Genomic DNA, 27,559 nt, shown 5'->3' with positions numbered 1-27,559 from the left:
GAAACAAAATGACTTTTTTAAAAAAAAGGAATGATGTATCAAATCTAGTATTTGTTGATTTTAGGAAATGAAAATGATTCTTGACATATTACTACATATATATATATATATATATATATATATATATATATATATATATATATTTTTTTTTTTTTTGCATCCTGGTCTAAAATCTTTGTTACAAAGCTTAGTTATTTTTTTAAATTGGTTGTCTTTTTCTTTTCTACATCTTTACTGGAATTGCTGATAGTTAAAAGCAATTTTGCGGAGGAGGCTGATTGCCAGTCAGTTTTCTCTTTTTTTGTGAGACAGTCTCAGAGCCTTTGGAAAAAAGGTAACAGCTGACCTTATTTCATTCCATTTCAGATATCTCTAAAAGTTGTGAGGATGGAAGCATGGCTGCTCAATTTTAAAAGTCTTCCAACTTCTTGTTGAATTCTGATTTTCCTGTTGGGATAATGAACACAATTCTTAGTGTTTGAGGACTTCAGTTTGTCTTCAACTTTAATGTTTATTTTATTTTATATTTTATTGATTAAAAAAATATATTTCATTGATTATTTTTACAGAGAGGAAAGGAGAGAGATAGAGAGTTAGAAACATCAATGAGAGAGAAACATTGATCAGCTGCCTCCTGCACAACCCCCACTGGGGATGTGCCACAACCAAGGTACGTGCCCACAACCAAGGTACATGCCCTTGACCAGAATTGAACCTGGGACCCTTCAGTCCTCAGGCCGACGCTTTATCCACTGAGCCAAACTGGTCAGGGTAACTTTAATGTTTATTTATTTTATTTTATTTTTATTTATTTTATTATTTTTTAAAAATATATTTTTATTGATTTTTTCACAGAGAGGAAGAGAGAGGGATAGAGAGTTAGAAACATCAATGAGAAAGAGTCATCGATCAGCTGCCTCTTGCACACCCCCTACTGGGGACGTGCCCGCAACCAAGGTACATGCCCTTGACCGGAATTGAACCCGGGACCCTTCAGTCCGCAGGCTGACGCTCTGTCCACTGAGCCAAACCGGTTTCAGCTATTTTATTTTATTGATTTTAAAGAGAGAGAGGTAGGAGAGAAAGACAGGAAGGAGACAGATCAATTTGTTACCCTACCATTTATGCATCCATTGGTTGTTTTTGTATGTGCGAGAGGATGCGAACTGACTGAGCTACCTGGCCAGGGCTCAACTTTACTTTCTTATATTCTCTTGTTCTGTTCAAAGTAGGCCAGTCTGGAATCCTAACACATTTTGAGAATTTCTGCCCTAGTCTTTTTGCTCCACATATCTTTTTAAAAAATATATATTTTATTGATTTTTTTACAGAGAGGAAGAGAGAGAGATAGAGAGTTAGAAACATCAATGAGAGAGAATCATGGATCAGCTGCCTTTTGCACACCCCCTACTGGGGATGTGCCCGAAACTAAGGTACATGCCCTTGACCGGAATCAAACCTGGGACCTTTCAGTCTGCAGGCCGATGCTCTATCCATTGAGCCAAACCGGTTTATGCTATCTTTTTTAATGTCTTCATATATTTAATGTTAGCCATTTTATTACGTGGTTTTGGTCATTATTTTCGTGCATATTTGTCATATTGTTTCTATAATTCAGTTATTTATATGTTTGTGATACAATATAGGAAATAAGTATTTGAGTAAATTCTAATTACATTAAAATTCTAGTCTTGTAATAATGTTGAGGTAGTTTTAGAACTTATATTTCCTTGAAATAGAAAACCTTTACTAAGATTAATCTATCTAACTTAAAAAAAACCCAACCCACACATTTTTTATTTTTTTAAACCATAGTCTTTTTCTTATTCTAGTTCAACTTTGCTGGCTTTTATCATGGAGTTATTGAGGAATTCAATTGCCATGCAGGAGCAGATGCTTGCCTGCAAAGGCTTTTTGGTAATAGGATATAGTCTTGAAAAGGTAAAGTATAAAATTCTTTTTACATGTCTGATTCTTAATTTGTAGGCCATGACTTAGTCTCCTAAGTGGCTGAGAAACTGGGTCTACAAGTGTTTCCAAGTGTCTCTTTAGTTATGTAGAATCACTTAAATTAAAATAAGCTTTTGTTGTTTTTACCTTGCCACCTATTGCTTTATTAAATAAAAGTTAAGTCTTATGTCATCTTTAACCTTGAGCAGTGGTTCTCAACCTTCCTAATACTGCGACTCTTTAATACAGTGTTTTGTGATCCACAGGCTGAGAACCGCGATCAGGGTCACCTAAGACAATCAGAAAATACAGATATTTACATTATGATTCACTAACAGTAGCAAAATTACAGTAATGAAGTAGCAACGAAAATAATTTTATGTTTGGGGGAACTGTATTAATGGGTCACAGCATTAGGAAGGTTGAGAACCACTGACTTAGATATAACTAGTAGGGCAACATTTTTCTGATATTAGCAACTTTTAATTTACTTACCTTGCCTTGTGATGATAGTGACCTCTGAAATATCTTGCCTTGCAGTCTTCCAAATCCCATGTCAGCAGAGCAGTGCTTGAACTTTGCCTTGCATTTTCAAAATATCTGAGTAATCTGCAGAATGGGATGCCCCTACTCAAGCAATTGTGTGATCACATTCTTCTTAACCCAGCTATATGGATTCATACCCCAGCCAAGGTAATATATATTGTATATTGACTTTGGTTTAGTGTCTTCAAATTTTTATACTTGAGTGATAAATGAGGATTTTAAAAATCCTTTTGTGTGCTATTATGTAAGATTTCACTGGAGTTCATTTTTGACTAAGCATATTTTTTAAGGTAAATTTGCAAGTCAGTATATCCTTTCTTTCTTTTATTTAAAAGCAACATTAATATATATTTTTTAAAAACTATAATCTTTATTTTCTGGTGTTATGTAAAATAAAATTTTTATTTCAGAAAGACTTTAAATTACTAAATAGGAATTAAAGTTGGACAGTTCCAACTTCGTAATGTTTCTATAACTACAGTTCTGTTCTATTGCAAATATATGTATATATGTGTATATATTTTTATTCCTTAACTCACTGTGCTCTCTTTCCCTCTTCTTTACACACATATCCCTTCCATCAACATGATAAATTCCTGAGGTTAATTGTTAAGAAACAGCTGAAATTTCACCCTTGAACACTGGTCTCATTTAATCATTTTAATTTCACATTAATTCAGATTATTAAATACAATTATATTTAGACACAATTTATTTAGTACTGTAACAACAAACCAATTACTTATAATTGAACACTTGTCTATTTGTGATAAAGCATATAAATAAAACCTTTGATAAATCCTGATGTATTAAGTTGTCCTAAAAATATTAATAGTGGTAGTGTTAAGCAGAATTTGAAACAGAAAATTTTATTAAATTGCATAATTGCATCTGTTTCATCTGCAGTTTTTGTTAGAAGCTGTATTATTTCAAACTCCTAAATTTTCTCTCTGCCTCCTCCCTCCCTCCCTTTTGGTCCACTTACAGTGCTTATCATTGTTTAGAATGGTACATACTTATTCTAGTTTTCAGGAAAAAATGTCTGCAGACTTTTTGCTTTTTCTAGAGTCATAGTATCTTATTTTCAGCTGGTCTTTTCAAACGATAAAGAGAAAAACAGCTGCTGACTCTGATTGCCATTTGGAAATAATCAAAGGAGGCAGCTGGAGGTTGTAGCTTTTTATCTGCGGGTTCAAATTTGACCTCTTTCTCTTTTGTGACCCTTGCTCTTATTTCTTTACAAGGTTTGTTTCAAGTTACTTTTTAAACTTTTACTAGACATGTCTTTGTCTTACTAAACAGCATATTTGTAAGGCTTGGGGTCTCTTTTGATGTGATCAAAAAGACTTGTTAATACTAAGTTGTAGTTTTAAAATTTTTATTATATCATTTCTGTAAGTTCCTAGTATTATTTGTTATGTTTTTCTTGTTAATAATTTTCTTTAATTTCCTCTTTAGAATTTGCAGTTGATTTGGTAATACTAAACTTTCCTTCTCTTTTAGCCATCTGCTTTGTGTATTCATGAGGAGTTATATCTACTTTTGTTTTATTAGAAATATAAGTTATAACAAAGGCTAGATTCAAAGTTTGTTTGACATGAAGGTCATATAATTTGGGTGAAGGAGGAACTTTTTAAGAAAAGTAATATGAACCCTGGATCATAGGTTTGATTCCTGATCGAGGGCATAGACCTCGATTGCAGGTTCTATCCTGGCTCTGGTTTGGGTGCCTGCAAATGGCAACCAATCAGTGTGTCTCTCTCTCACATCCTCACATTGATGTTTCCCCCTTCTTTCCTTCTTCTTTCCTTCCTCCCTCCCTTCTACTGTCTCTAAAGAAAATCAATGGAAAAATATTCTTGGGTGAGGATTAACAAATAAAAGAACAAGAATATGGCATAATGCATACACAATTATTGATAGATTTAGAGTCTTGAAGGAACCTGTATGGATGAATGGGCACAGAGTTTAAGCTTTACTAGCTTTTTGGTAATTTCACCTCTGGTTACTGAAGTTGAGTGGGTTAGATGCATGAATCAACCTTTGCTTTTGTAAAAGGATGTTCACAGTGATATATAATATCCATTTATCTTTGATGTGCTTAGCTACAGTCTTTTTAATGTCTTCACTAGAGAGATAGATTTTCTTGTATACAGTAGTCCTTCACTTGAGTGTCTGCTTTATGCTGGGCATATGGAATCAGTGTTGAACACGGTAGATCTAATTCCTGCCCTCATAGAGTTCAGGTCTAATGGGAAAGGTAGATGTTACCACGTAATTTATGTGGTTATTAGATTATATAATGAGTGAATGAGAAAAGGTTTATTCATAATTAACATATGAATAATTTTTGAGATCCCCATTCTTATCTCAATATGTTGCTATCTAATTTTATCCAGTTTTCCATATTTTTGTCACTTTTGGGCCAGAATTACTGTAGGTTTTTAACATACCAGTCTCATTAAATCATTTCTGAGCCTTTAAACGTGTAACGGTTTCCCATTGTTTTCAGTATAAAGTAGTCCCTTTTCTAGCATTAAGTTTCTAGGCCAATTCTCCTTAGTAGGCTTTCTAGCTTAAAAACTCAGTTATCTTCAAAGGCTAGACAGATAACAAAATTTATCCTCGAGCAGTGGTTCTCAATCTTGGTTGTTGATAGGATCAGGAGAGGTTTTTAGGAATAAAAGCAAGAACAGAATCCTATCTCCTTCACCCTAGATTCTGACTTAATTGGTGTAAGACAGGGCCCAGGCATCAGTATTTGTAATATATGGGCTGCTGAAGTGAGCACCAGGCTTCAGGATTAAAAAAAAAAAAGTTTTCCGGGTATTTTAATGCAGTTAGTAATGAGAACCATTGTTCTAGATTTAGGGAAACCTTTTGTATCATTCACTATTATTTTCTGTTTGAAATTCCCCCTTTCTGTCTACCTATCCTACTCAGCTTCAAAATCTACATAGGAACCTACTCTATAAGTGAAGGTTTTGTTGACTATTTTAGCTTATCCTATAATTTCTCTGTCCTCTAAATTTATAGTATTTAATAGCCCTATGCCACTCGTTTTGCATTTAATACATATTGCCTCATAACCTCTTTTGTTGCAGTGGGTGTCTTTATTGCCTTTAGTTTTAAATTTGTGCGTATTTTTAAAATCTTAACTGCCATCTTATTTCCATAATGGAGTGCTCTGCATATAGGTGGATGTAAATATTTTCAGGATGACTGAAATAGCATGGTTAAGAATTTGAACCTGTCCCAGAAAGTGTTAAATATTTGCTTCAATAACAGGGAAACAGGTCCTATTTATTTGAGCAGCAGTAGCTACATCAAGATAATGTTATCTTCAGCAAGTCAGTGGATTACAGTGTTTCTAAACTATAATCATCCAAGCCTCAATGTTAAGTGGTTCAGAATCTGCCACTTTTTACCATTTATGATTAGTGATTGACTCCCTAAGTTATTTAGCCTTGATTGTTTCTTTATTGGGCATCTGACATCTGAATGATAGGCGCCTATGCAATTTATAAGGTATATCCAGTGGCAATGAAATGAAAAACTCTTGATTTTGTCATTAGAATAGAGCAAAAGTAGTCCTTATATTTTTCTAAGTACTAGAGTGTAATTATTTAGAGCCATAACTTGACTGATTCTATGTTTAGTGGTGGGGCACCACTTAATTCTTTCTGTTTCTTGCATATTAAGAATTTATATATTTTGAAGATAATAAATTCTTGTGTGTTTATTTAGACTATTCAGTTACAAATAAACCTAGTAGAATTCTTTCCTAATTGGGGGATGGGGATGATAAACATGTTTACAGACTTTAATGTTATGATTACAATATTGGTAATATCGAGCAGAATTCTATTTTTTAACAAATATTTTTTAAGGTTGACTTTACATGTTTCTATATGGGTTTGTTTCTTTTGACTTATCTCTACTTTTATTTTTAGCTACCTTTACTACTTTTTTCTTTCTTTTGAGTTATTCTAGCTTCTAATTTTCTTCAAAACAAAGAAAATCTCTAGATTTTAAAACCACTATGCATAGCCGAAACCGGTTTGGCTCAGTGGTAGAGCGTCGGCCTGCGGACTGAAAGGTCCCGGGTTCGATTCCGGTCAAGGGCATGTACCTTGGTTGCGGGCACATCCCCGGTGGGAGGTGTGCAAGAGGCAGCTGGTCAATGTTTCTCTCTCATCTCTTCGACGTTTCTAGCTCTCTATCTTCTCCCTTCCTCTCTGTAAAAAAAAAAAATCAATAAAATATATTAAAAAAATAAATAAATAAAACCACTATGCATAGCATAAGTAGTAATTTTATTATAAAGAAGTTACACATCCTCATGAATAATTGCTGATTGTTAAGAATCAGTTTTTTTTTTTTCATAATACGGCAGAAATTTGATATAGTTGGAGTGTTTATAATTCTACTGTTGTGTGCTTGTGTGTGTATATCAGTGGATATGTGTTACATTTATTGACATGGAAGTTATTACCAAGCTCAGCATCTTGCTTTTTGGAACAATACAGTTTAAGTAAAGCAGCCTGAGGGCAGTAACTGGAAATGGGTAAAATGCTGGTTTGCTCCTTTGATTTAAGCTCTTCATTTTCATGCTCTAGGTTCAGCTGACACTCTATACTTACCTGTCCACTGAATTCATCGGTACTGTCAACATATACAATACCATCCGGAGAGTTGGAACAGTGCTCCTCATCATGCATACACTGAAGTACTATTACTGGGCAGTGAATCCTCAGGATCGAAGTGGCATCATCCCAAAAGGATTAGGTATAGCAGCTCTGTCAGTGTATTATGCTGTATACTAGTACATGACAAATCAGGATTTTCTTTTCTTTTTTAACCAATAATGTTCCAGTACTCTGGAAATTTTTCTAAATTTCATCATGGTAAAATTTTCTTTTAGTCTGTTGATTATATTGATAGTTTGTCCTAAATTGTGGTTACCACAGGTTAATAACTTCTATTTTTAGAAAAAAATGCTACTTTTGTTGGTGTTGTCTGGGGAGCAGCTATGACTAGAATGATAGTTTTAATTCACTGAAATGAGAAGAAAGTCTATATTAGCAACTGGTATTGATGCTGGTGCCAATTGTCACAATGAGATAATTGAAAACAGTATTTTTTTTTTGGGGGGGGGATGGAGATTTCTTGCAGAAGTAGGGAATATCTGCTTCTAATAAATAGTGTAATGAATTCACAACATTTCAGTAATTATTTTTCTGCATAAGCAAGAGACTTAATTACTGGAAGAATAAGAACTCATCATGTCAGGAGTTCATGGAAGGGTTCAAAATAAAAATTTTGACAATTGGTGGCTCTTTTGTTTTTAAGTATTGCAAAACCTCCTTTAAACCAGCTTACATCATAATAGGGAGTTAATAATCACATATAAACAGGCATTTTCAGTAAAACTTGGCAGTGGGGTTCAGAGTATGGCCCTGGGACCCAGTTCTCTGTTGGCACTTTTCATGTATTCTCTCCTTTGGTAGTACCAAGTAGCCACTTCACCTTCACATCCTCACAAGTCCAAGTCCAGCAAAAGAGCATCCACCTGCATTGAGCATTGCCAGCAAAAGTCGCTTTCATTGTCTTTGTTTCTCATTGGCTCTGATTGCATTGTGTGCCCATCTGTGTAGCAGTTATTCATCAGATTGCTCCAGACATTGAGGCCCTTCCTGCCTCTGAAACACATTATCTCAGAGTGAGGACAGGGTCAGTCCCTTGATAAAACTCATGTTCTGTTGCTTGAAATTGGGAAATGGATGCTGGGGAGTCAGACAACATACATTCTGATTGTATTCAAAGGCTTTGGCTGTTCAGTGATTTACGAAGATGAGGCTTCAGATTTGTATAGTACTTTAAAAATGTCTGTTTTTGAAAAATTTGATTTTAGGGAGGGAGGGAAGTAGTGGGGGGGGGGTAGAGGGGAAGAAAGAAAGAGAGAGAGAGAGAGAGAAAGAGAGAGAGAGGGAAAGAGAGAGAGAGAGAACATTAATGTGAGAGAGATATACTCAATGGCTGCCTCCTGCACCCCACTGGGGATGGAACCCACAATGTAGGCATGTGCCCTGATCAAGAATTGAACCCGAGGCCTTCTGGTGCGTGGGACAGCATTCCAACCAACTGAGCCACACTGGCCAGGGCTACAGTGCTTTTTTAATTTTTTATTTTTTTAAATAAACCCCTTTCAAAATAAACTTAATTACTCTCAGATAATATTCTGCCTGTAAGGACATACAGAAGTAACATGATCTCTTTGAGCTGGCAAGGTTGTGGTAGATCTAGAACTCGGCCATAATTTCCTGCTGACTCTTTCGTAGTGCTGTAGATGTATCTTATACTGTCCTGGGCATTAGTATAAAGTTCTGGCCTTGATTTTATAACTGATCAGTGACCTTGGGAACGTCTTAAACTGCAAGTGAGAGAGCTGGACAAACTTTATGATTCTATTGTAACTCTGTAACCTATTCTTTGGGAATTGTCATGTGGAAAAAATTTTAAATAATTATCTTCCTCTTTTAATTGACCTGTTCAAGGTCATGGTGGTCCTATGCTTTGGTGGTCTAGGAACTAGTTGTAAGTAATGATTAGTGGGGAAAAAATTGCAGAAAACAGGTACTCACTTAGGATCTCAGAACAATGGGTATTTGGTTTCAAAAGCTTTCTGGGAATTATATGTTTGAGACATGAAAATTGACTTTAATGTGAGCCATGTGTGACCAAGGACTTGCTCAAGAAGAGATGTCAGAGGTGGCCAACATAATGTTTAACTTCTTCCTGAATGATACTGAGTTATACTCCTTGAGATTTTTGTATTAGTTTACAACAGTGCTAACAGTAGAGAAAAAGTTTTTTCCATACTAAATTCACATAAAAGTTTGGGTTTTACCTTTTTTTTGGTGTGTGTGTTAAACTTATGTTGTTATAGTATCATTCTGAGTCTTTTAAAACAAAATATAAATGCACATTATTATTGAATACAAGTTTTATTACCTCATTTTTATGTTTTGAAATTCCTTTGACATTATTTAAAAACAAACTTCATGCTAGTTTCAGTGTAACCCAATTTGTTCATTTGGAGTATTATATATACAGTTGCATATGAGATTGAATGCTTGTCTTTCTTTTAGGAGACTGACCTTTATTTATTTTTTTTATAATAAGTGGAAACATTATTGGAAATGTGAATTTTAGCTTTGAGGTATTTGAAACACTAAATGTGTGTGTATTCTTTTTTTTTCTTTTTTCTTTTTTAAAGATGGACCACGACCTAATTCAAAAGAAATACTTTCTCTAAGAGCATTCTTATTGATGTTCATTAAGCAGTTAGTGATGAGGGTGAGTTCACTTTCTTATCCTATAGCATTATAGCTTGTCTGTATTTTAACATACTTTAGATAAAATACACTCTTGGTTTATTTGCTTTGTTATTAGGGTTACACATTGGAAAATACTTTGAAAAAATATTTGTTTCTATGTTTGTTTTTTGTTCATCTTTCTTGGGGATATAGGGATATATTGCAGAATCCGATATAGATAATTGTAATATATGGTATATGAATTTTTGTAGGAGTTCAAGTGTATTCATTCATTTAGCAAATATTTACTGTTTCTAGTCTCTCTCTGGTACTGCTTACTGCAGCAATCAACAAAGCTACACAAGGAGGTTTTATTTTTAGGGAGTTCCTTATAACTGACATTCAGATTTTCAGAAATAACTTTCCTATATAAATATGCCAGGGAGGTGTGTCAGCCTTTAGAAATGATTATATTTTGACCAATTTTATTTTATAGTGATATTTAGTAGTATTTTTAAGGAAGGTGTTTTGGTTTTATAAGACAGCAATATATAAATGTATTTGTTGCTAATTTTTTATTCAATATTTTCCTATTTCATTTTATTTCTTGTTCTTTACAATTTAATGCTTTATTAGCTGTCACATAATATCGTGGTAAGATGATTTAACTTTTAGCATATATTGCAGAATCAGATACATTATTTATTAAAAAATTTATCCCTTAAATTGACTTTTTTTTTCTTTCCTAGTGTGTTTTTGCTTGTTACCTAATTTTCTTATTTAGATTGCAGGTTAGTTTTATGATTTATAATTTATAGACTAGGTTAAAATTTTTCATACTGTATTCATTTAAAAGTCCAATGTTTTTACCAGTGAAATTACTACTCCATTTTCAGTGCCTAACATTTTAACTTGGTAATTTTAGAAACGGTTTCTTTCTTGAGAGAGAGATAGAAACGGTTTCTTTCACTCTCCAAATTTAATAGAAAAAAAAAAAATAGCAAACTTATCTTTTGTATTTAGAGGACTGATGGGTATGGATAATACACTTTTATTTATCATTAATAAGTATTTCTAGCTTACTTGAGGATTCTCATATAGGTTATCATATTATATAAGGTGTGGAAAGCAAATACTGATGTCAGACCTCTTCTGACCTACAGTCTTGAATATTGCACTTCTTTAGTGCATCTGTCAGTTTATATTTTAAATTTAGATTCTATATTACATTATCTTTTTATATCTATAGCAGCTGACTATGTTGACAAATCTATATGTAAAATTTCCATCAAAATTTTTATATGCAAATTTAAGATACTTATAATTATGTTTCTAAAGGATTCTGGAGTAAAGGAAGATGAACTACAGGCCATTCTTAATTACTTACTCACTATGCATGAGGTAACATTTGAATTTTATATTTTGGGATTTTTATTTTTTGAAGCTGTACTACAGGCTTTTTTTTAAAGTAAAAAAGTTAAATCTTTAATTAGTGACATACTTATAATGGGGAATAAATATATCTTGAAACTAAATGTTAGCAACCTTCATATAAATAGCCTTTATTACCTCAAGAGAGCTAAGAAATATCATGAAAGACTTTAAAAGTGTTAAAGTTAGAGCCTGACCAGTGTGGCTCAGTGGTTGAACATTGATCCGTGCCCCAGGAGGTCACCAGATCGATTCACATGCCCAGGTTGTGGGCTCAATTCTCAGAAGGGGGATGCAGAAGGCAGCCTATCAATGTTGATGTGAAATGACTAAAAGTGGTTGGATTTTTAAATTCATAGCACAGTCTTCCTATTGATTTTGCATGTTCAAATACTGTTAAGTTAAACAACTCATTTGTAATGGTGTTTAAAATTATGTGATTGAAAAGGAGGTTGATATATCTTTTTTTCCATTACTATTTTTAAAAAAATATACATTTTATTGATTTTTTACAGAGAGATAGAGGGAGGGATAGAGAGTTAGAAGCATCGATGAGAGAGAATCATCGATCAGCTGCTTCCTGCACACCCCCTATTGGGGATGTGCACGCAACCAATGTACATGCCCTTGACCGGAATCGAACCCGGGACCCTTCAGTCCGCAGGCCGACGCTCTACCCACTGAGCCAAACCGGTTTCGGCTTCCATTACTATTTTTGGTTAATCCTCACCCGAGGATATTTTTTCCATTGATTTTTTATTTTATTTTTTAAGAAGGAAGGAAGTGGGGGAGGGAAGTGGATGAGAGAGAGAGAGAGAGAGAGAGAGAGAGAGAGAGAGAGAGAGAGAAACCTGTGTGAGAGAGATACATTGATTGGTTACCTCCTGCCCTTGCCCTTATTGGGGCCAAGCATTGAACCTGCAACCCAGATACTTGCCCTTCACTAGGAATCAAACCTGTGACCCTTTGGTGAATGAGCTAACCATTGAGCCCTCAGGGATCAGTTGCAGAGCAGAGGGAGGCTCTTCTACCGGGCAGGGGCTCACCATTGATCCCCGCCCACACGGAGGCCCTGCCCACCAGGCCTGGGCTTTGTGATCAGTGGCAGAGTAGAGGGAGGCCCTTCCTACCAGGCGGGGACTCACCATTGATCCCCGGCCACACGGAGGCCCTGCTCACCCAGCCTGGCGCCTTGCCTTGGCCCTGGCAGCCACGGCTTTGTCCGGAAGGACATCCGGAAGGTCGTTCTGAAGATGTTCAGTCTAATTAGCATATTGCCCTTTTGTTAGTATAGATTAAGAAATTATTTGAGTATTTGTTTTTTTACTTTTAGTTATATAGATGAATATGTATTTACATGTAAAGAACCAGTTTTTTAAAAACAAGTATATATTGGATGTATGTCTACCTATTGTTTTTTAAATTGAAATTTCTATTGTTTTAGAAGTATTCATTGTTGAAATAAGTTTTTTCTTTATTAAATTTTTTTTTTCTAAAATTATTTCAGGATGACAATCTAATGGATGTCCTACAGCTGCTTGTTGCTTTAATGTCAGAACATCCTAACTCTATGATACCTGCTTTTGACCAAAGGAATGGGTTACGGTAAGAGTTTAATATATCAAGATTTTTAATATTTATTATCAGAGATTAGTTGGGAGAGGATAGTCTTAGATATGAAAAGTATTACTGGATTTTATGTTTTAAAATGAGTTAAGATATAGGAACTTTTTATTTTCTGTGTTGCTTTTTGAAGAAATCTTTAATTGTACATGCTTTGTTACTATTTAAATTTAAAAAAATATTTTTATTGATTTCAGAGAGGAAGAGAAAGGGACAGAGAGATAGAAACATCAACGATGAGAAAAAATAATTGATAAGCTAGTTCCTGCACCCCCATATTGGGGATCTAGCCCACAACCTGGGCATGTGCCCTGACTGGGAATTGAACTGTAACCTCCTAGTTCATAGGTTGATGCTCAACTACTGAGCCACACCAGCTGGGCCTAATTTTTGAGGAGAGATTATGCAAATCACTCTATTATTTTGTATAATTAGTGTTGTTATATAGCTACTAGAGGCCTGGTGTATGAAATTTGTGCACTTGGAGGGGCGGGCGGGGTTCCCTCAGGCTAGCCTGTGCCCTTTCACAGTCCAGGAACCCTTGGGGGTGTCCGACTGCTAAGCTGTCAGGTGGACATCCTTAGCGCTGCTATGGAGGCAGGAGAGGATCCTGCCATCACCGCTGTGCTTGTCAGCCGTGAGCCCGGCTTCTGGCTGAACAGCGCTCCTCTCTGGGAGCACACTGACCACCAGGAGGCAGCTCCTGCATTGAGCATCTGTCCCCTGGTGGTCAGTCCATGTCATAGCGACCAGTTGTTCTGCCACCAGCTGAAACGAGCTCTCCAACATCCCCCGAGGGGTCCTGGATTGTGAGAGGGTGCAGGCCAGGCTGAGGGACCCCACCGGTGCACGATATGGGTCAGGGAGGTGTGCGGGAGGTTGGCCAGTCGAGAAGGGACTGTGGAAGGGCTCCAGGGTGTGTCCATCCCGTCTCTCTCAGTCACGATTGGCTGGACCCCAGCAGCAAGCTAACCTACCAGTCAGACTGTCTGCCCCCTGGTGATCAGTGCACCTCATAGCAACTGGTCTATTGTCTTCCCCCTGGTGGTCAGTGCATGTCATAGTGAGCAGTTGAGTGGCCTTAGCATATCATTAGCATATTACACTTTGATTGATTGACTGGATGGCTGAATGACCGGACACTTTAACATATTAACTTATTATATAGGATTGTAAGATCAAATTCTTTAGTAGCATTATCTTCAGGCTTTAGGATAGTAGTTTTCAACTGTGGTCTAACAGAAGATCTTTGTCATCCTATATAATAGAGGTAATATGCAAATTGATTATCACTCTAACATGCAAGCTGGCTGCCCCCATGTAGTCAAAGATGGCTGCCTCCATGTGGAAACAAGATGGCCAAGAGGGGAGGGCAGTTGTGGATGATCAGGCCTGAAGGGGAGGGCAGTTGGAGGGACCAGGCCAGTAGGGGAAAGCATTTAGGGGTGACCAGGCAGGCTGGGGAGGGTACTTTGGCATGACTGGGCTTGCAGGGGAGGGCAGTTAGGGGCAATCAGGCTTTCAGGGGAGCAGTTAGGCATCAATCACATTGGCAGGGAAGTGGTTAGGGGGTGATTAGGCTGGCAGGCCAAGTGGTTAGGGGCAATCAGGAAGGCAGGCAGGCAAGCAAGTGGTTGGGAGCCAGCAGTCCTGGATTGTGAGAGAGAGGTCTGACTGTTTAGGCCCGATCCCAAATGAGCAGTTGGACTTCCCTCAAGGGGTCCCAGATTGGAGAGTGTGCAGACTGGGCTGAGTGACATCCCCCTGCCCCCCGCCATGCACAAATTTGTGCACTGGGCCTCTAGTCTACTTATAGTAACACTATCTTCACCCTCAATCCTCATTTTTCTTAGTCTACTTGGGCTGCCATAACAAAATATTATAGACCAGGTGACTTAAACAACAGAAGTTTTTTTTCTCACAGCTCTAGAGTCCGGAAGTCCAAGGTCAAGGAGGTAGTAGGGTTGATATCTAGTGAGGGCTCTGCCTTTGGATTGCAGATCGTCACCTTCTCACTTATATGTTCATGTAACCTTTTCTTTATGTGTCCGTGTATGGAATCAGGGACCCACTCATGGGATTTCATTTAGTCTTAATTGACCCATCTCCAAATACAACACTGGGTCTTAAGGACTTTAACATCAATAAGGGGTGGGCACACACTCAGTGCATAACAGTCACCAGCAAAACAATACTTTTGTTTCATGAGAAGGTTTTGGGCCACAGAAGTTTAACAACTATTTTGCTGGATGATCAGTTACAGTAACTAATTTAATGATCTAGTTATAATAAGTTTCACCCATTAATTGTTTATTACAAATCCTTTATTTGGGTACCTTTTCCTGATGACATATGATTTGCATTTTCATATGCTTATTTGTCATCTGTATATCTTTTTTGGTGAAGTATCTATTAAGTTATTTGGCCTATTTTTAAATCAGCTTGTTTGTTTTCTTACTGTTGAGTTTTAAGAGTTCTTTGTATATTTAGAATAAGTCCTTTATCAGATGTGTCTTTTGCAAATATTTTTTTCTTGGTCTTATAATTTTCTTGATGTTGTTTCTGGCAGTAGTTTTTAAATTTTTTTTTTTTTTAAAGCAGCACAAAATCAATTTAATAACAATTTGAAACCAAATACAGTGGGAAATGCTTCAGTTAAAATCATCAACCAAAATTCATAATGGCAAAAGAATACTGTCTCAAAATATACTGAATTCACATATGTAAATTTACCATAAAGAACTAATGCCAGATATAAATAAATTCAGATCACCAATTAGATTGAAATAAATTTTAGAACTATTTTTACAAGAGAAATAAATGTACATGATAAAGGCACAGTAGCATCTAAAAAAAAGAGATACATTTATTACAAAATACAAACTTCCTTAACCATTAACAACACAACACAGAATTTTCTTGGAAACTTTTTGTTTTATAAAGGCTTGATTTAACATGCCAGGGAAATATTTTTCCGTTAAGATGCATTTATGTAAATTATGTAAGTTGGATTGAGGTCAGTTTCACACCTGGAATTCACAACCCCTGGCAGAAGTACCAGTTGCTAATAATGCTTACTTATATCATATATAACTTAGCTGGACATTAAACTACGCAACTGTTGGTGCCAATCTGCTTATAAAGGCGATGCTCTGGAGACAAAGTCTTCTCACAAACAGAGGGCAAGCGGGTTTCATTATTAGATGTTCAACAATAATCCTCAATTCATTAAACAAGGTCCGACAATATGGATTTCTTTGAGAAGAATATTGGAGAGTAAGAAATCTATAGTATATAAAAGGCTGGAGCAAACTTCCTTGACCGCTAAAAAGCATAAAAACTGTAGCAGGCATCAAGAGTATTTCATTACAAGCAATGAATTTCAGAATATTCTGTTGATTGGCGCTTAATTTGTCCAAGAGGGATCTCAGCAGAGGTATACTATTTGAACCCTTTGCATCAAGAACCTTTTTTGTGTATGTGGCAGCATGAAGCAAAGAGAATAACAAGACTGGGAAAATACTCATTGTAACAGGGTAGGAATTGACAAAGATGAGTGAATATAGCAGGTAGTGGCAGCTGTCTTCTAGCAAAGCTTGGGCCAGGAATGCTCTGCTTAACTGGAAGTGCGGTAATCTTTGGTGCAGCCTCAGAGCACTGGTAAGAGCATTTGCCAGCAAAGCGCGTTGATAAAAGCTTGCTGCTTCATGCAACCCAAGAAGAGGCAGAACAAACAAAGCAGAATAGTACACTGTGAACAGGCGAGAAAGCCACATTGCTGTGTCCAGTTTATTGGTCATCATGAATTGCACAGCGCCCGCCCCTTGGGGGCCGTTCGGGGTCGTATCCGCCATGGAGGGCACAAACACGGGTGTCCGGGACGCTGAGCGAAGGCGGAGCTTCGGAGCAAGGCCCCACCGGGCTGACCTAACGCCACCGGCGCGGCTTAATTTTAATTAAGTCCACTTTATTTCTTGTTGGATCATTCTTTGGTGTCGTATCTAAAAAAGTATCACAATTCCCAAGATCATATCAGTTTTCTCCTGTGTTGTCTTCTAGGAGTTTTATAAATTTTGCATTTTACATTTAGGTCCATTTTGAGTTAATTTTATGAAGGGTACAGTCTGTATCTGGTTTCATTTATTTGCAAATGGCTATCCAGTTTTTTCATCATTTGTTGAAGAGTATCTTTGCTTTTTGTTGCATTGCCTTTGCTGCTCTCTTGCCAAAATTGGCTGACTATATTTATGTGGGTTTCTTTCTTGGCTTTCTATTTTGTTGCTTGATCTATTTGTATATTTTTGTGGGTGTGTGGGCAGGGTCAATGCTAGACTGTCCTGATTACTGTAGTTTTATAGTAAGTCTTGAAGTCAGGTAGCATTGGTCTTATAATTTTCTTCTATTTTAAGTCTGTTGGCTACTCTGGGCTTTTGCTGCCCATATAAAATTCAGAATCGTTTGTCTATATCCATGAAATAACTTACCATGATTTTGATTGGAACTACATTGAATCCATAGATCAATTTGGAAGAACTGAGCTCTTGAGAATATTAAGTGTTCTTATCCATGATTTTCTTTATAGTCTATGATCAGTAATTTTTCTTATCTGTTCATGTGGTGGATTACATTAATTAATTTTCAAATGTTGAACTAGCTTTGCATATCTGGGCAAAATCTCACTTGGTCGTGATATAAATTCTTTTAATACTTTTTTTGAGACTTAAAAAAAAAATCTTGGTTGTCATTTTCCTGGAATGTCTTTTTCTGGTATGGGTGCCTCGGAGACAGGGTTAGGAAGTTTTCTGTGATTATTATAGAGAATTGGTTCAGTAGAACTCACCAGTGAATCCATCTGGCTCCGTTCTTTCCATTTTGGACTATTATAATTATTATTTTTAATGTCTTTAGTAGAATATAAGCCTATTCAGATCATCAAATTTTTTTCCTTCTGTGGGTTTTGGCAGATTGTGTCTTTCAGGGAATTGATCTCTTTCATCTAGGTTATAGACTCTGTGGGCATAGAGTTGTTCATAATATTTTTATTACCCTTTATATGCCCATTAGATCTGTAGTATTATCTCCTCTTTCATTTCTGGTATTAGTAAATTGGGTCCTCTCTTTATTTTCCTTAGGTGAGCTAAAAGCTTATTGATTTTCTTTAAAGAACCAGCTTTTGGTTTTGTTGATTATCTCTATTGTTTTATACTATTTTCAATTTTGTAGATTTGTATTTCATTGCTAATTATTTACTTCTATTTACTTTGGATTCAATTTTGATAACTTTTTCTCGTTTCCAAGGGTGAATTACTGATTTTCGCTCATTTTTCTTTTTTAGTATATACTTGCATAGCAGTTATATCCAATTGAGTGATGGTATTGTTGAATTCATCTATGTCCTTACTGATTTTCTGCCTGCTGTCCATTTCTGATAAAGGGATATTGAAGTCTCTAACTATGATAGTGAATTCATCTATTTCTCTTCATATACATTTACACTTTATTGTTAGGCACACACATGCTAAGGACTATTATTTCTTCTTTGGAGGATTGCCATGTTTATCATTATGTAATTCCTTTCTTTATCCCTGATAACTTTCCTTACTATGAAGTCTGCTCTGTCTGAAAACAATATAGTTATTTTTGCTTTCTTTTGATTAGTGTTAGCATGATATATTTTTCCTCCATTCACTTACTTTTAATGTATGTGTGCCTTTATATTTAAAGTGTGTTTTTAAAAAATCCTCACCCAAGGATATTTTTTCCAATGATTTCTAGAGAGCAGAAGGGAGGGAGGAGGGGTAAAAGGAGAAGGAGAGAGAGAGAAAGAAAGGCAGAGTAAGAAAGAATCAGAAACACAGATGTGTGAGAGAGACATCAATTGGTTGCTTTTTGCACACACCTCTACCAGGACTGGGGAACCTGCTACTGAGGTACATGACCTTGACCGGGAATTGAATCCTGGACCCCTTAGTTCGCAGGTGGACACTTTAACCTCTAAGCCAAACTGGTTAGGGCTAAAGTCATTTTTTAAAAAGACAATCTACATATATAAAAGCCTAAGCTACCATTACGACTGAATGACCAGAATGACCCGTTGATCGGTCACTGTGACATGCACTGACCACCAAGGTGCAGATGCGCAATGCAGGAGCTGCCCCCTGGTGGTCAGTTGCATTTCCCACAGTGGAAGCACCACTCAGTCAGAAGTTGGGCTCATGGCTAGCCAGCACAGCTGCGGCAGCAGGAGCCTCTCCTACCTCCGTGGCAGTTCTACCGAGTGGTAGCAGTGGCGGTGGCAGCAGAGGCGGTGGCAGCAGAGCTGTGCCTGTCCCAACGGGGGCTCCTCCCCGACTGCCTGCGGCTTTGGCACTGTTACATCCTTTGGGGGGATGTCGGACTGCAGTGCGATCATCCTCTGAATTAGGGGTGTCGAACTCAATCAGAGAAGGGGCCAAAATCTAAAATCCAGCCTAAATTGCGGGCCGAATGGTTTACTGAACAGTCATAAACTGACAATGTCATAAACTGACAGCGGAGTGCAGTGATGACAGCGCAGTGCGGGCCACAATTCAAGGCCTGGCGGGCTGGATTTGGCCCGCGGGCCTTGTGTTTGACACATGTGCTCTGAATGATCCTGGATTGCGAGAGGGTGCAGGCCAGGCTGAGGGACCCCACCCATGCACAAATCTGTGCACCAGGCCTCTAGTAAAGTGATAGTGTTTTAAAATGTTACAAATGTATATGAAATTCACCTGTATCTTGAAGTTAGATTTATAATACTGAGTATGAAAAAATTTACACATATATATTATACATATATATTTTAAATCTCTTGAATATTATCCTCAGAGTAATTTTTTTCTTAATTTTGATTCATTCAGCGTAATCTATAAACTTTTGGCATCAACAAGTGAAGGAATCAGAGTGCAAGCTCTCAAGGCAATAGGCTATTTTTTAAAACATCTGGCCCCAAAGTGAGTATGTATGAAATCTAAAATGAACTGTAGAATATTACTTATTTACTTTATAAAAAGTCTCTCTTGTTTAATTTTATTGACTAACTACTATTTAAATTTAATCTTGTTTCTACACATTAAAAATAAAGGAAGAGTAGCAGTATATTGTCTGTCTTCTATGACATTTATTTGAATTTTTTATTTATTTTTTTCATTATGGGAACACATGTATAAATTGAATTCTAGATATATTGGAGATTCATTTCAGTTGACTTGATCATTTGCTTTATCTGTACTACAAAACTGCCATATTAACCTGGTGTTTGTCTGTCACATAATGTATTTTGCTTATGTATAATTAAAAACTAATACTTTCTTATTTTTAGTAGAATGTGGGCATTTTTATCTTGTAGTTCCTTGTTTCAGGATTGGTTTATTATGAAAATTAACAATTTTGATGGTAGAAAAGTTGTTAGACTGTGGCTTTTATGTTGAATCCCTGGCTGCCTTTAAATAGTTTTAGTTAAATACAGTCACAATTTATTTGCTTATTATCTATAGCAGTTTTCATGTTACAACAGCAGTGTTGAATTGTTGCTATAGAAATTATATTAGTATGGTTCACAAAGTCTAAAATATTTGTTATTCAGTCATTTGCAGAAAAAATTGGATAAACTCAGGTATAAAATTAAAATTTATAATTCTTCAGTTTCTGAAGAATTTCTTGGAAGTTTAGTTTTGGTGTTTTTATTTTCATGCTATTAATTTTCTTAATTTCTTACATTTCTTTTGCCTTGTTCTCCACATGGTTTTTCAACTTAACCTACTTACTGGGCTTTAGATGATCATCCATAGTAGAGTTTAGCTCAGTACTGAGAGAGAATAGCAACTAGTTAATAAATAATTTCCCTGAAGATTCTGGTGTAGATTTTGGCTATGTTGTGCCAGAGTTAGTCTTGCAATTTTTAAAACTTTAGCTGTGTTTATACTGTAGTTTGTATTTTTCTCTTTAAAGATTTTATGGCCTTATAGGTTCAAGGGTGAAGAAAATTGGGAGTTATTCAGTTGGAATTGTTGGTAATGTGACACATTTTTGTGTCTCCTTCAACATACATACTAAATAGTGGACAGTAAGACTGATTATTTCTTTCTGTGTCATCACAGAAGAAAAGCTGAAGTCATGCTTGGACATGGATTGTTTTCATTACTAGCTGAAAGACTCATGCTTCACACAAATTTAATCACAATGACCACGTATAATGTCCTATTTGAGGTAGGAATGTAGTTCGAATTTAATTTTACTAATTCGTTACAATAAAAATGCTTGTATAATGACTTGGTAGTGTGTAAGTGAAATAAGATCATTTAGGTTTGATGTACAAATTTGAAATTAGTTATATAAATGAGATGTGGCTGCATCTTAATAAATATGCTATTATGTGAATTATTAAGCATGTGATCTTTTTAAAAAATATTTCTTCCATTGTATTGAGTGTTTGGTGTCTCATTTTATGATTAAGTAAAAATAGAGTTATAATGTTGAAATCATTTAATATAATGCAGAAGGTATTTATCTTGACAACATTGGACTGCTTAATTAACATTGTTAAGTGTTGTACTTAAAGTTCATTAATGGTGATGGTAATACAGTGATTATGGTAATACAGTCTGTTGTTTTATTTCTGTAGATTCTTATAGAACAGATTTGTACGCAAGTGATACGTAAACAGCATCCAGATCCTGATTCTTCAGTAAAGATACAAAATCCTCGTATGTATTTAATACACTTTTTTAAAAATTTGTTTTTGATTTTGTAAGTTTAAGATGTTCAACCTAATGATGGTTGGTGGTATATCTATCTAATGTGAAATGTTTACAACAATAAGGTTAGTTAATACATCCAGCATTTCATAGTTATAATTTTGTGTGCATATGTATGGTGCAAACATTTAAGATCTCTCTTTGCAACTTTCATATATTCTGTACAGTGTTGTTAACTGTTGTCATTGTGCTTTATATAACATCTTCAGAGCATGGGCACCATATATCTGGACGTTTGTACCCTCTGAGTGAACATCTTCATCCATTTTTCCCAGTTCCCTTTTTTTATACTCTTGAACTATGAAAAACCTAAGGTTAATATTGTTGAAAACACATTAAAGAGTATTTCATTACAGACAGTGATATAATATTAATTTTATTTGTGTTTGATATTGAATTTACCTTCAAGTTGACCTTAGGTTATGTGGCAATGTTTATATAGAGATTTTGAAAAATTATATGCATAAGATCTTGATTATAGATCTTATAAATTATAATGTATGTTCAGATTTTCAGTCAAGTTTTGATCGCACAATTTAGTAATGTCTAGCTAAATTACATGAACCATGGAGGTAGCTTTCATCTTAAATTATTGTCAATTTAAGAATACCAAGTTTGAAATAGAAAACTGCCTGCTTTATTGTTTATGAGCTTAGACTATTTAAGTTTTTTTCTTTTGATATTTAGAATTTTTAAGTACTTGTATATTTTCACCTTGGTTTTTAAGATTATTGACATGAAAATAACTGGTTTGTGTAGTTTTGAAATATAATTACTTTTTTGTGTTAAATTGTGTTTGTGGTATTCTATTTTACTTCCAGTTTTAAAAATACATGTCTCTGAAGTTTAATTTTTCTTAGCATTCAGGGAGAAAATCTTGAAAATATAATATAATGTAATATAAAATATATTTTAAGTGTTTTTGGGAAAGATGACTTGCTTAAATAAGAATTTTAGAGTATTATTATCTACAGAATATACTGTCTTAGAAAAATATACTTGGTGTTTAAAAACAGGCTGCTTGCCTTTTAGTCTTGTTTACATGTCATGATAGTTTTGTGACTTCGGGTAAATTACTTTAATTTCTGTGTGCCTTAGTTTTCTTATCTTTAAAATGGGGATAATAATAGTATATAGCTAATATTGTATAGGTATTAAATGCATTTTTCTTCAACTTACTGTGTTTACTTATGGTTTCTTTTTTTCAAAGTTTAAGTGTAAGAAATTTAGATACCAATATCACCCCAATAAATTGCATAAGAATTAAAAATAGTTATCTTAAAAAAACAAACTTAGACAATTTTATTTAAGACCATTATATAGTAGTTCTATTTGTATTTGTTCGGAGTATTGAGTAGCTTTTAATTTTTTGGGATGACTTTTTTGGTAATAATTTTACTTTTAAAACTATGGATGAAAAATCTTGTTATCTTTTAAAATTCATGATGATAAAGAAAAGGGTAAGTGTATACCATAAATTTTGTTGAAGAAATTGAGAATTTTCTGTTTCTGAGATTTTAGATTATAGGGTTGTTTTATTTTTTTAAGACAAATTTTATTAATTTGGCAGAGATTTGGGAGTTGTTAGTAGTTTTACCATTATTTAATTTGTTCATAATTTAACCTGATTCATTATAACCTATTAAAATTCAACTTATAAACATTGCAGTTATGATATTTAAAAACATTCTTGTTTATGGATGCTGTTAATGGACATAATATCTTTCTTTTCAACAGATTATAATTTTTTTATAACATAAAATAGGATGTTTTTAATAAACATTTATATCAGGGAAGTGAAACAAATTCCAATATATGGATGATCTTCCATTAAGAAAATTTTATAGTGTTCTGGTTTTTTACTGATTTATGAATTGTCTTACAGAGATACTAAAAATAATTGCAACCCTCCTTCGAAATTCTCCTCAGTGCTCAGAGAGCATGGAAGTTCGCAGAGCTTTTCTTTCTGACATGATTAAACTTTTTAATAACAGCAGAGAAAATAGAAGGTAAGCATACGAGAAAGTATTTATTTGCAGTCTTCAAGTTCAGCTTGGAATAAGCTCATTTGTTCTAAGAAAAATTGCTTTGAAAAACACTGTGAAGTGAATTTTCCATATGCTTTTGTCATTAAGGACATATAAGTAATATATATAGATAAATTGAGCTTTTACTACCACATTCTTTAATTGTTTTGAATATGTAGATAAAGGTGGGTGTTTTATTTATTTTATTCTGAACTTTTTCTTTTTAGAATTATTTCAGATGATTTATTTTAAATAATTCAGTATCCTCTTTTAATTTTTAGGAGCTTGCTACAGTGTTCTGTGTGGCAAGAGTGGATGCTTTCTCTCTGCTACTTTAATCCTAAGAATTCTGATGAGCAAAAGATAACAGAAATGGTATATGCCATATTCAGAATCCTACTTTACCATGCAGTCAAATATGAGTGGGGTGGCTGGCGTGTGTGGGTAGACACCTTATCAATTACACATTCAAAGGTAAGTTTCTTTATGAAAGATTATTTTAGCATTTTAAATGTCTGTAATCTTAAGTTTTACTCCTTTAAAATCAAGGGAAAAAAGGCAGATTATCCCCTGAAAGTGAAATAAACAATAAAAACAATGAATAGCTAAAAATAAAGTACGTATTCACAATTTCTTCAGAAATAAAAGTTTTTTCCTTAAATGTCATTTTTATGTATGTTTAACTAAATAAAGTGAAACCTCATCAAACAGCATATTTTCCAGTAAATGTATTCTGATGTGGTACACTTTGAATTTTATAGTGGTTTGAAGCTTTTGAACACAAGGTGGCGTAGTATATTCAAAGATGTGAGGTTATTGCTCTGTGTAAAGTGGTTGAGTAAACAAAAGCTCTGGCTAATGTTTGCATTATAGCAATGTTTTAGCCAGTTGAAAATTGGTTTGGAAGAATTTTTTTTTTTTATTATTATTTTTTTTTTACCTTAAGCCACTGTAAGTTAGTTATATAGAGCATTTGTTTATACTTTTTGATGAAATATTCTAGATGCAAAAAGGTCTAAGGAATACTCTACCTATTACTATTTATGAAATTGGGTTTCCCATCCCATTTGCTTTGTATACCATTGTTAGATTCCCATCTCCCCCATTAACCTGAATTTGGTGTTTTTATTATTTCTGTCTTATTTTTAACAAGATATATATAATTTTATACAAAGAGTTCATTTTTCTCATGTTTATGTTTCACATAGCGATATCATATAAATGCATTTTTCTTCAACTTACTGTGTTTACTTATGGTTTGAGATTCATTCATATTGACTTGTGTAGTAGTGTCAATTTTCTCACTTGTATTGTATTCCATGATACAAGTTACCCTTTTAACAGTTGAGCATTTTTTACATATTTTGTATAAAATATTTGGAAGTTTCTCTATATATTCCTAGATGTGGAATTGCTGACTTTTATGAAGTAGATGTTGAACATCCTATCTAATAAAAGAGTAATATGCAAATTGACTGTCACTCCAAAACATATAATGGCTGCCCCCATGTGGTCAAAGATGGCTGCCCGCATGGAGACACAAGATGGCCACCACAAAATGGCCAACAGGGGAAGGCAGTTGTGGGGAGTAAGAGATGACCAGGCCAGCAGATGAGGACAGTTGGGGGAGACTAGGCCTGCAGGGGAGGGCAATTGAGGGGGGCCAGGCCTGCAGGGGAGGGCTATTGAGGGGGCGGGGGAGATCAGGTCTGCAGGGGAGGGCAGTTGTGGGCAATCAGGCAAGTAGGAAGAGCAGTTAGGGGTGACTGGGCCGGCAGAGGAGGGCAGTTGGGGGATACCAGGTCAGTAGGGAAGGGCAGTTGCGGGAAGCAGGCCTGCAGGAGAGAGCAGTTGGGGGGAATCAGGCCTGCAGTGGAGGACAGTTAGGGAGGGACCAGGCCTGCAGAGGAGGGCAGTTGCGGGGGACCAGGCCCGCAGTGGAGGACAGTTTGGGGGAACCCAGGCCTGCAGGGGAGGGCAGTTGGGGGGAAACAGTCCTGCAGGGGAGGGCAGTTAAGGGTGACCAGGCCAGTAGGGGAGGGCAGTTGGGGGTGACCAGGGCTGCAGGGGAGGATAGTTAAGGTCCACCAGACTGGCAGGGGAGGGCAGTTAGGTGTGACCAGGCAGGCAGGAGAGAGTAGTTAGGGGCAATCAGGCTGGCCAGGGAGCAGTTAGGTGTGTCAATCAGGCAGGCAGGGGAGTGGTTAGGGCGTGATCATGCTGGCTGGCAGAAGTGGTTAGGGGTGACCAGGCAGGCAGGCAGGCAGGCGAGTGGTTGGGAGACAGTAGTCCTGGATTGTGAGAGGGATGTCTGACCTCCTGTTTAGTTCCCATCCCACTGGGCGGTCGGACATCCCTTAAGGGGTTCCAGATTGGAGAGGGGGCAGGCTGGGCTGAGAGATACCTCCCTCCCCCGTACACAAATTTTGTGCACCAGGTCTTTAGCTGTAAGATAATTGAAATTCTTTCCCAGTGGTGTATTAGTTTACATTCTCAACAGCAATAAGTTCTCATTGCGTCATATTTCTTGATCACTTGGTATGGCTGGAGTTTTAAAAACTTGCAAAGTGGGTGAATTTTAAATGCTATACTAACATAATATTAATTTGCATTTTCTTTTTGTTTTGTGGGAGTTCTTTATATACTCTTGCTCATAACCATTTACTAGCTATATTGTTCATGAATGTTTTATGGCAAGTTGTGGCTTATCCATTTCTGGAGTATTATGTCATTTGTCTTGAGGAAATTTTATATTTCATATAATGTAAAATTTATTTCTTTTATGGTTTATACTTTTTGTATTTAATTTAATTTTATACTGTACAAAATATATTGTAAATTGAGTGGAAGGAAGAGAAATGATAAATTTGGTACATCTTTAAGTGTTTTATTTTATTGACTACGAGAGGCCTATTGCATGAGATTTGTGCACTTGCGGGGGGGTTCCCTCAGCCTGGCCTGTGAACTCTTTACAGTCCCAGAGTCCTCAGGGGATGTCTGACTGAGGGCTTAGGCCTGATTCCTACTCCTCACTGCTGCTCCTGCCTGCAGCTCCCACTCATCTCAGCTCTGTTATACCTTTTTCGTGCCTGCACTGTCATTCCTGATTAGGAGTGGCTTGTTACGCCACAGTGGGAAGCAGGCCTAAGCTGTCAATTGGACATCCTTAGCGCTGTGGAGGCAGAGAGGCTCTCAGCACTGCCGCTGTGCTCGCCAGCTGTGAGCCCAGCTCAGGGCTTCTGGCTGAGCGGCACTCCCCTGTGGGAGTGCACTGACCACCAGAGGCCAGTTCCTGCATTGAACGGCTGCCCCTGTTGGTCAGTGTGCATCATTGCAACCAGTCATTCCGCCATTTGGTCGATTAACCTTTTATTATGTAGGATTATAGTTATTGCTCTGGAATATTTTGACAATGAATTGGAATACATTGCCAGTTCTTATACACACACACACACACACACATACACACACATACACATATACACATATTGTACATACACATACATACACACACATATTTAGGTTTTAGTTATTTGAACATAGTACCTAAGTTTTGTTCATTCTGACTTTTCCTTCTCAGTGAGACGATAGTGCATCGCTATCATGAGGTTTTGCAATGTATCTTAGTTTGGAAAACATTACCCTACAAATTTATGTTTGAGAACAATTTAGTGTTAAATAAATAAAAAAAATGTGATTTTGTAAATCACATGTAATGGCTTTGTTTTAGTCACTGTATTTTGAACTGACAAATTTAGTCTAAGGCAGGGTTCAGCCAAACATAGCCTGAGAGCCAAATTTGGCCTAATCTGGTCCTGAAAATAAAGTTTTATTGAAACACAGCCACTCCCATTTATATATATATATATATATATATATATATATA

The 27,559-nt window shown here is 35.9% G+C and overlaps 2 protein-coding genes across 6 annotated transcripts in view; one reads left to right on the top strand and one right to left on the bottom strand.

The window, feature by feature from the left end:
* LRBA (LPS responsive beige-like anchor protein) overlaps positions 1–27,559 on the top strand; it is a 514,593-nt gene that overhangs the window by 61,216 nt on the left and 425,818 nt on the right. For all 5 annotated transcript variants that reach the window (XM_084884876.1, XM_084884872.1, XM_084884875.1 and 2 more), the window contains exons 12-22: positions 1,833–1,941; positions 2,491–2,643; positions 7,116–7,284; positions 9,776–9,855; positions 11,154–11,216; positions 12,754–12,851; positions 19,751–19,843; positions 20,990–21,098; positions 21,514–21,595; positions 23,532–23,655; positions 23,955–24,147. In XM_084884876.1, coding sequence (XP_084741002.1) covers positions 1,833–1,941; positions 2,491–2,643; positions 7,116–7,284; positions 9,776–9,855; positions 11,154–11,216; positions 12,754–12,851; positions 19,751–19,843; positions 20,990–21,098; positions 21,514–21,595; positions 23,532–23,655; positions 23,955–24,147 — 1,273 coding nt within the window. The remainder of the gene's footprint in view (positions 1–1,832; positions 1,942–2,490; positions 2,644–7,115; positions 7,285–9,775; positions 9,856–11,153; positions 11,217–12,753; positions 12,852–19,750; positions 19,844–20,989; positions 21,099–21,513; positions 21,596–23,531; positions 23,656–23,954; positions 24,148–27,559) is intronic.
* LOC311622485 (transmembrane protein 33-like) lies at positions 15,471–16,761 on the bottom strand. The gene has a single exon (XM_084883696.1). The coding sequence runs from the start codon at positions 16,721–16,723 to the stop codon at positions 15,980–15,982; it is 744 nt and encodes a 247-aa protein (XP_084739822.1). The 5' UTR covers positions 16,724–16,761; the 3' UTR covers positions 15,471–15,979.

This window comes from Pipistrellus hanaki (assembly GCF_964339955.1).
Source record: "Pipistrellus hanaki genome assembly, chromosome: 5".
Taxonomy (NCBI): domain Eukaryota; kingdom Metazoa; phylum Chordata; class Mammalia; order Chiroptera; family Vespertilionidae; genus Pipistrellus; species Pipistrellus hanaki.
The sequence above is the reverse complement of the archived record's forward strand: the minus strand, read 5'-3'. Positions and strand labels throughout refer to the sequence as shown.